The 8,965-nt window shown below is 47.2% G+C and overlaps 1 protein-coding gene across 1 annotated transcript; it reads left to right on the forward strand.

Moving 5' to 3' along the window:
• Positions 1–232: 232 nt before the first annotated feature.
• On the forward strand, positions 233–8,239 carry LOC113169833 (retinol dehydrogenase 12). Its single transcript, XM_026371577.1, has 7 exons — positions 233–874; positions 3,381–3,515; positions 3,604–3,795; positions 3,909–4,070; positions 4,152–4,271; positions 6,349–6,559; positions 7,706–8,239. Exons 1-7 carry the CDS (start codon positions 730–732, stop codon positions 7,809–7,811), a joined length of 1,071 nt encoding a protein of 356 aa, XP_026227362.1. The 5' UTR covers positions 233–729; the 3' UTR covers positions 7,812–8,239.
• The last annotated feature ends 726 nt before the right edge of the window (positions 8,240–8,965 follow it).

The raw sequence follows: 8,965 nt of genomic DNA on the forward strand, positions 1-8,965 counted from the left end.
GAGTCTGGTTCCTCTCAAGGTTTCTTCCTGTTGCCTTCTCAGGGAGTTTTTCTTGCCACCGTCGCCCTCGGCTTGCTCATCAGGGACAATCTCATTTCATGATTCTTACACATTCACTGTTCATGTACTGTTCTTTGGTTGTGCAAAGCTGCTTTGTGACAATGTCAATTGTAAAAAGAACGATACAAATAAAATTGAATTGAACTGAACTGAATTGTTTCAGTTTTACAGAACGTTTAGCTGCCGTTCACGTCCTCCCCAGGATTGACTAATCTGAAAACAGGACATATTCAGTATTGAGACAGTCTGAGGTTTCTGTTCTGATCCAGACTCATAAAGTTACTGGATTCTAGTGTTTGATCGAGGCTCTCCCTTCTAACAAATCGGAGACTCTCATCATTACTGGTTGTTATCAGGTTTGGGCGCTCGCCTTTAGAATTCTTCAACAATGACCTGAAGCAGAGCGTGGTGGAGCAGGGAGAGGGAGGGCTGGGTGGAGCTAAGTGGACTGATGCCTCCTGCTTGACCTATCTTAAGATGCATACAGCAGCTTTAAGGAGAAAGCTTCGCTGATCCCACTAAATTCTGCTGTTTTACAGCGTAACTGACCCCAGAGCAGCTCTGTGCTGGATAATCGGCTCTAATCTGAGTTAATCTGCCCCCGTCCCCTCCTCCCTGTCCTGGCTCAGCCCGGCCCGACCTCTCCTCAGTCTGTCTGGACTTGCAGAGATGAGAGCTGAATCACCAGGAGAGTTTAGGGTGCTGCCATGGCCCAGCAGCGGTAGAGGGGGTTCCGACCCAGAGACAGAACTGGAGCAGGACCAGAGAGGACTGGTGCTGAGTTGTGGAGCTCTGCTGGGACTCACTGTGATCTGTAAGACTTTACTTCTCACTCATGACCATTAAGATCAGCAGACATAGAAAGATTAGATTCGATCTGTTAAAGCAACAACAATAATACTTATACTACTACTACTTCTAGTACTACTAGTAGTACTAACAATAATAATGATGATCAAGTACTTTCCATTCACAGTCACAGTCTGGTTCTTTTAAGAGACTGTTTGGGAACTGAAGAGTTAAAAAAAGGTTCTTTCACATTAACGCTAATTAACAATATAATACATTTTATAAGACAGTAAAACAGTGTCAGTCTAAATTGAGTACTTTTAATACTTCAAGTATGATTTCCTTATTATATATTATTATATAATATATAATATTAACTTAATTACCAACCCAGCTTTGTGTCTTTACTTGTATTTTAACAAAGTGGTATTAGTACTTTTGCTTAAGTACTTCTTCCATCACTGTGTATGATGGACGACCTGTCACTGTTGTTCTTAAGAATCATTTTCTGCAGTGACACATTTTCATTGATACTGATGGAACATAGGATTTCCTCTTGTTCCTCAGCAGCAACACTGTGACAATCAAAAAAAGATTTGTTTTAACTACATGTATTATTACCTACCTATTTACCACTACTACACTGGAAAGCTTCCCAACATTTTAGTCCAGATAATCACGTGTGGATGTTCTTACAGTGACCATACGGACCTTCCCAAGTGCAACAACATCCTAAGTGAGTGAATTAACCAATAATCAGAGTTTGTATTTGTCTCTTCCTCCACATGGAGAGTGAGCAGAACCAAAAACAAACAAACAAAAACAGGTTTCCTTAGAAACTCATCGGTCTCAGCTTGTCCTGAGAAAGTCAAGTTATTCTCTACGAGATACAGACAAGAAATTCAAGTTTCTTTAAAAGGTGTACTGTATTCTCCAGAGACTTGCTGAGACTTAAGACCTGAACATGTCCAAGAAGACAAGTGTCCTCCTTGAGGAGGCCTCACTGCTCCTGGATCAGCTGCATCAAGAGAGAAACCAGTGATCACAGAATCAGGTCAGGTGGACTCATGGACAAAGCCGCCAAGAAGAAACAACAACAGGTTGGTGAACAGGGGACTTTAGATCACTGGAACCAGGTCTTGTGGACGGATGAGTCCAGGTTTGAGGTGTTTGGATCCAAACGAAGAACAAACTCATGAAAAGACGATGATGATGCCTGTTTAACACCATCAGTGAAGCATGGAGGTGGAAACGTGATGATCTGGGGATGATTTGGAAATGGGAGAGTGGGAGACCTGGATCCGGTGTAAGGTGTCCTCAGCCTGGAAACCAATCCAAACTGAAGAGACATGTCATCCTGACTGAGGAGAACTTCACTTAACAGCAATGAGTCCAAACATTCTCATGTCAGTAGAAGCCACAGGTTTGTCAGTTATTACTGCAAAGAGAGTTTTTTTTAAAAAGAAAAGTTTAACATTCAACATTGATGAAATACTATTATTAGAATATTATCACACTATTATTTATTGTTTCTTGATCCTGTTCACATCTGGCTTCTTCTTTAATGACAGAACTTTTGAATTTTCCGATGGCACAGTGAAGTTCAATTCAATTCAGTTCAATTCAGTTTTATTTGTATAGTGCCAATTCACAACAGAAGTTATCTCATGGTTTAAGACCTTACAGAGTATAATTATACAAAAAATGATAGAGAAAACCCAACAATCCCATTTGAGCAAGCTTTAGGCAACAGTGGAGAGGAAAAACTCTCTTTAGAGGAAGAAACCTCCAGCAGAACCAGGCTCATAGTGGGCGGCCGTCTGCCTCGACCGGTTGGGGTGAGTGGAAAGAGAAAAGAGAGAAAAGAACAGCAGGCAATAAGACAACAACAAGCATCAAGAACATTGGGGAGGTCAACTGGATTCTGGAGATGTACAGCTCCAGGCCGAGGATACCTGCAGAAAAGTACAGAGAGAGGGAGACAGAGAGGAGGAAACACAACTACAGGAGAGAGAAGACACAAAGATAATGACATGAAATGGTACCTGCAGTCTGAGAACGTAGAGTTCTGCTTGGAAGATATGGAACTATTAGTTCTTTAAGATAAGATGGAGCCTGATTATTAAGAGATTTATAAGTGAGGAGAAGAATTTTAAATTCAATTCTGGATTTTAATGCAGCGCTGTCAGAGGGTCTGGGGATCACAGGACTCCTATACTGGGTTTCAGCCTTGTCCCTGATTTGTCCTGATAATATGAACTTTAGATGATGATATGTTCAAAGTCTTTGTTTTGGATGTTGAGGAACAATATTCTGAAATAGTTTGACAGTTTGCAGACACAGTTTTCCCAGATGAATGAACCTGACCTGTTGTTAATTAACCTCATTAGCTGCTAAAAGTTCTCCGACTCACCGTCACTTTATGTATTTAACACCTGACGTGTTCTATGTTCTGCAGTGTGATCCTCATTCTCAACATTAAACTCACTGTCACCTCGTTTCCATGGTAACAGCTGCTGTTGTGTGTACAGGTCTGGCGGTGCTGAGGAGGTATATTGGAGGTGCAATGTGTCGTTGTCCAGTTCAGCTGGATGGGAAGACGGTTCTGATCACAGGCGCCAACAGCGGCATCGGCAAAGAGACGGCCAGAGAGCTGGCCCGCCGAGGTCCGACTCAGCGTGTGTTTGACTCATGTTGTGTGTTTACTGTCGTCATGACGTGACCTGGTGTGTGTGTGTGTGCTTTGGTGACCAGGGGCCCGTGTGGTGATGGCGTGCAGAGACCTGACCCGGGCAGAGCAGGCGGCCGAGGAGATCCGGCAGTCGACAGGAAACGGTAACGTGGTGACCCGACACCTGGACCTCGCCTCCATGTATTCTATCAGACAGTTCGCTAAAGACTTCCTGGACAGTGAGGACAGACTGGACATCCTCATCAACAATGCAGGTGATTCTCCACCTGTCCTACTTACATCTCTCCATATCCAGCTGTCTCCCCACCTGTCTATCTACCTGGTCACCTTTGCACCTGCCTCTCTCTGTCTGTTTGTTTGTCTCCAGGAGTAATGATGTGTCCAAGATGGCTGACAGAAGACGGGTTTGAGACTCAGCTGGCTGTCAATCATCTGAGTCACTTCCTCTTGACCAATCTGCTGCTGCCGATGCTGAAGAGCTCCGCCCCCAGTCGAGTGGTCAACGTGTCATCCATCGCCCACCATGGGGGTACGACCCGCAGCCCCGACCGTGTGATGTTCCTGCGTGTTCGTTTCTTTTTACCGTTTTTATTTATTTGTGATTTTTCAGGTCGAATCGACTTTGACGACTTGTTCTTCAGTAAGAAACCGTACAGTCGCCTGGAGGGGTACAGGCAGAGCAAGCTGGCCAACGTCCTGTTCACCAGAGAGCTGTCGAGACGACTGACAGGTGGGCACATACAGGCAGAGAGAGAGACAGGCAGAGAGAGAGAGAGAGAGACAGGCGGAGAGAGAGAGAGAGGGAGAGAGAGAGAGAGACGGGCGGAGAGAGAGAGAGAGACAGGCAGAGAGAGAGAGAGGGAGAGAGAGAGAGACAGGCAGAGAGAGAGAGAGAGAGAGAGAGAGAGAGAGAGAGAAGGGCGGAGAGAGAGAGAGAGAGAGAGACAGGCAAAGAGAGAGAGAGAGGGAGAGAGAGAGAGAGAGAGAGACAGACAGACAGACAGACAGACAGACAGACAGACACACAGACAGACACACAGACAGACACACAGACAGACACACAGACAGACACATGTCTCACGATGTGAGAACATTAAATGACATCATTCATTGAATGTTCTCACCTGAGGAACTTCACCTGTTCTCTACCTCAGAGTGATGGATGAAGTAAAAGTATGAAGTTCATTCATTCATTCATTTATTCTCATCCGCTTATCCGGGGCCGGGTCGCGGGGGGAGCAGCTTAAGCAGAGATGCCCAGACTTCCCTCTCCCTGGACACCTCCTCCAGCGGTGTCCGGGGGGACACCGAGGCGTTCCCAGGCCAGCCGAGAGACATAGTCCTCCCGGGTGACTGAGCTCCTCACCCTATCTCTAAGGGTGCGCCCAGCCACCCTACGGAGGAAACTCATTTCGGCCGCTTGTATCCGCGACCTTGTCCTTTCGGTCATGACCCAAAGCCCATGACCATAGGTGAGGGTAGGAACGTAGACTGACCGGTAAATCGAGAGCTTTGCCTTTCGGCTCAGCTCCTTTTTCACCACGACGGACCGGTACACCGACCGCATTACTGCTGCCGATGCATCAATCCTTCTGTCAATCTCACGCTCCCTTTTTCCCTCACTCGTGAACAAGACCCCAAGATACTTAAACTCCTCCGCTTGAGGGAGGATCTCCCCCCCAACCTGGAGGGTGCAAGCCACCTTTTTCCGGTTGAGGACCATGGCCTCGGACTTGGAGGTGCTGCTTCTCATCCCAGCCCCTTCACACTCGGCTGCAAACCGCCCCAGTGCCTGCTGGAGGTCCCGGTCTGATGAAGCCAACAGGACAACATCATCTGCAAAAAGCAGAGATGAAATCCTGTGATTCCCAAACCGGATTCCCTCCGACCCCTGGCTGCGCCTAGAAATCCTGTCCATAAAGGTAATGAACAGGATCGGTGACAAAGGGCAGCCCTGTCGGAGTCCAACATGCACCGGGAACAAGTCTGACTTACTGTCGGCAATGCGAACCAAGCTCCTACTCCGGTCATACAAGGACCGAATGGCCCTTAACAAAGGGTCCCGAATCCCGTATTCCCGAAGTACCCCCCACAGGATGCCATGAGGGACACGGTCAAACGCCTTCTCCAAGTCCACAAAGTATGGAGCTGGTCCAGTGTTCCCCGGCCAGGACGAAAACTGCATTGTTCCTCCTGGATCCGAGGTTCGACTAACTCTCCTCTCCAGCACTCTGGAATAGACTTTCCCAGGGAGGCTGAGGAGTGTGATCCCCCTATAGTTGGAACACACCCTCCGGTCCCCCTTTTTAAAAAGAGGAACCACCACCCCGGTCTGCCAGTCCAGAGGTACTGTCCCTGATCTCCACGCGATGCTGCAAAGGCCTGTCAACCAAGACAGCCCTACAACATCCAGAGACTTAAGGTACTCAGGGCGAATTTCATCCACCCCTGGTGCCTTGCCAGTGTTGGCAGGAAACTGCTTTCCCCTTCTGAGGCGCCGGATGGTTTGCCAGAATTTCCTTGAGGCAGACCAATAGTCCTCCTCCATGTCCGCGTCGAACTTTCCCAGGTGCGAGTTTTTGCCTATGCGACCGCGCGGGCTGCGGCACGTTTGGCCTGCCGATACCCATCAGCTGCATCAGGAGTCCCACAGGCCAACCAGGCCTGATAAGACTCCTTCTTCAGCTTGACGGCTTCCCTTACTTCCGGTGTCCACCACCGGGTTCGGGGGTTGCAGCGTATAAAGTAGTATAAAGTGTATAAAGTGAATGAAACAATCTAACCCCTACCCTCTGAACCTCTGCCAGGTTCCGGCGTGTCCTCGTTCTGTCTCCACCCAGGTATAATCCGGACCGAGCTGGTTCGCCACGTTATGGACTGGTTCCCCATCCCCCCACTCAGGGCGCTGCTCAGGCTCCCCAGCCTGCTGCTGATGAAGAGCCCCTGGCAGGGCTGTCAGACCACCGTGTACTGCGCCGTGATGCCGGGTCTGGAGGAAAGATCCGGACTTTACTTCAGGTAGGATGAAGGAGATCCACAGCACCATACTCCAACCCCCAGCTCGGTCTCTTGCGGCAGTAGCTCAGGTGATAGAGCAGTCGGCGACGAACCCCAGGGTGAGTGGTTTGATTCCTGGTTCCTCCTGGCTACTTGCTGAGGTGTCCTTGGACAAGACACCGAAACCCTGTAGTAGCGCTGACTCAGTCTGGCAGCTGTCCAACCAAATTTCCCCAAGGGGATGAATAAAGTATTCATTATTATTATCATTAAAGACAAGAACCAGCTGTGGACCTGTATCTGATACCACACTGGTACTCAGCTGTATCTCTACTTCTCTGACCATGTGGTTTTGTAAACTGAAGCCACAGATACTTCAACATTAACAAACCCACAGAACCGGTGAACACCTCGAGATGACTTCTGTTGTGATTTGGCGCTACAGACACAAGCTACACAGACAACAAGGTGAATGCTCCGGAGGGACCGAGTCAAAGCCCAGACCTCAATACAATCCATCCGATCCCCAAAAATTGTCCAGATGTTCATGTCTAACTGAGACCTGTCCACACAGACTCCATGCTGTGACTGCAGCCAAAGGTGCTTCTACTAAATACTGAGCTGAAGGGGGGGGGAATATTAATGCAAACACCGACTTCACCTTATATATTTTTATTTCATTACTTTGTAGAAACCTGTTTTCACTTTGACATTAATGAGGTATTTTCCAACTTTTATTGACCATGATGGATTTAAAATATATAAATAAAGCAAATATAAATAAAAGGGGGTAAATACTTTTTATAGGCAGATGCCCGCCCACCCTGATCCTGGTTCTGCTGCAGGTTTCTTCCTCTAAAGGGAGTTCTTCCTCTCCACTGTCCTGGTGCTGCTCAGTGGGCTTGTTACAGTTCTACTCTGTAAGGTCTTAAACACTTTAAGTGCCTCGAGATGACGTCTGTTGGGATTTAGTGATATACAAATAAAACTGAACTGAACTGAATTGAAACTGTTCCTTCTTGTTTGTGTGCTGCCAACGTCTTTGTACTTCTACTACACTACATACAGGACTAGTGTGTAGTGGAACAGAGTATTTCTACAGTGTGGTATTGGTATCTTTACTTCTCAGTACTGATTACTTCACAGTTGTTCTGTGTGTCTTTTCAGTGACTGTGCAGAGAAGGAAGCGTCTGCAGAGGGGCGGGACGACGAGGTAGCCAGGAGGCTGTGGGAGGAGAGCGCACGGCTGGTCGGGTTAAAGGACACCTGCTGACCTCTGACCTCAGGTTGACCCATTCAAACTTTCTCAGCTGGTGAAGACTCTCATTACCATGGAAATCAGTCTCAAGAGCAAACAGAAAGTCGTCCCTGTCAGGACCTCAGGGTCTGCTTTTCACAGTCGTGTTTCTCCTTCCTGCTCGAAAAGGTACAGAGGGAAACAGGAGGAGTGAAGCGCGACCTTTTTCAGATCAGAGAACTGCTTCAGAGACGTTTGAGACACGTGTGGTGGAAACATGGACGGCTGCTCCCGGTTTTTCTTTCTTTATGTACTTCACTTTCAGTTTAGTGGATTAATATGTTTTACTTGTTATTTTGATCTCTGCTTCATGTTCTTCTATCTAGTGAATTAGTTTGTTCTGTTCCTGTTGCTGCTAAAACTTTGAAAACATTGTGTTTGTCCCTGTTTTACTGTGACCTTTGACCTGCACGGACAGGCCTTAAAATGTTAAAGGTTTTAATAAAGTGTGGTTAATGAACTATTAAGAGACGGTTCAATGATATGTTGTGTCTCTGTCCACAGAGGAAGAAGAGGACAGGCTGCACACGTCCTCATTCTTTAACATGTAGTGTCCACGCCTCAGCTCAGCTGTTTTAACGTTGTTTTACTGCTGACGTGCTTCATTTTTTATTAGTTCTACTGACTTCACCTCTTTATTCTCTGTCTAGTAAACGGCTCCTTTTCTCCTGAATAACTTTATTTGACTTTGTCTAACAGGACGGTAGACAACATTTCATCATCACAGCAGCATTGTCCTGCAAACACACACGTCACTTCCTGTCAAACAGCTGATTTACTCTGAGCAGCTGCTGGAGGTCAAAGGGTGCTCTGCTGATCCAGCACAGTGACCTGTGCACTTCCTATCGATGTGTTTGGGGGTGGGGGGTGTTGTTTCCAGTCTGCATTAATCAGTCCCAACTAAAACGGGTCCACTGAAGCACAACCAGTGAACCAGAGACAGAACTATGGACCCAAGGTTTACTGATGTAAGAGGGAACCTGGGGGAAGTCCGTCTGGTCTGATCCCCCGAGATCGTCCAAAACTTAAACTGACCCAGACTTCATGTTGGCTACGATTGACTGGTGTCTGTGCAGCTGCTGGTTTTCATATTGTAGCTGATCCGAGTTTAATACGGACCCTGTCCCCTA

This window comes from Anabas testudineus, chromosome 16 (genome assembly GCF_900324465.2).
Source record: "Anabas testudineus chromosome 16, fAnaTes1.2, whole genome shotgun sequence".
Taxonomy (NCBI): domain Eukaryota; kingdom Metazoa; phylum Chordata; class Actinopteri; order Anabantiformes; family Anabantidae; genus Anabas; species Anabas testudineus.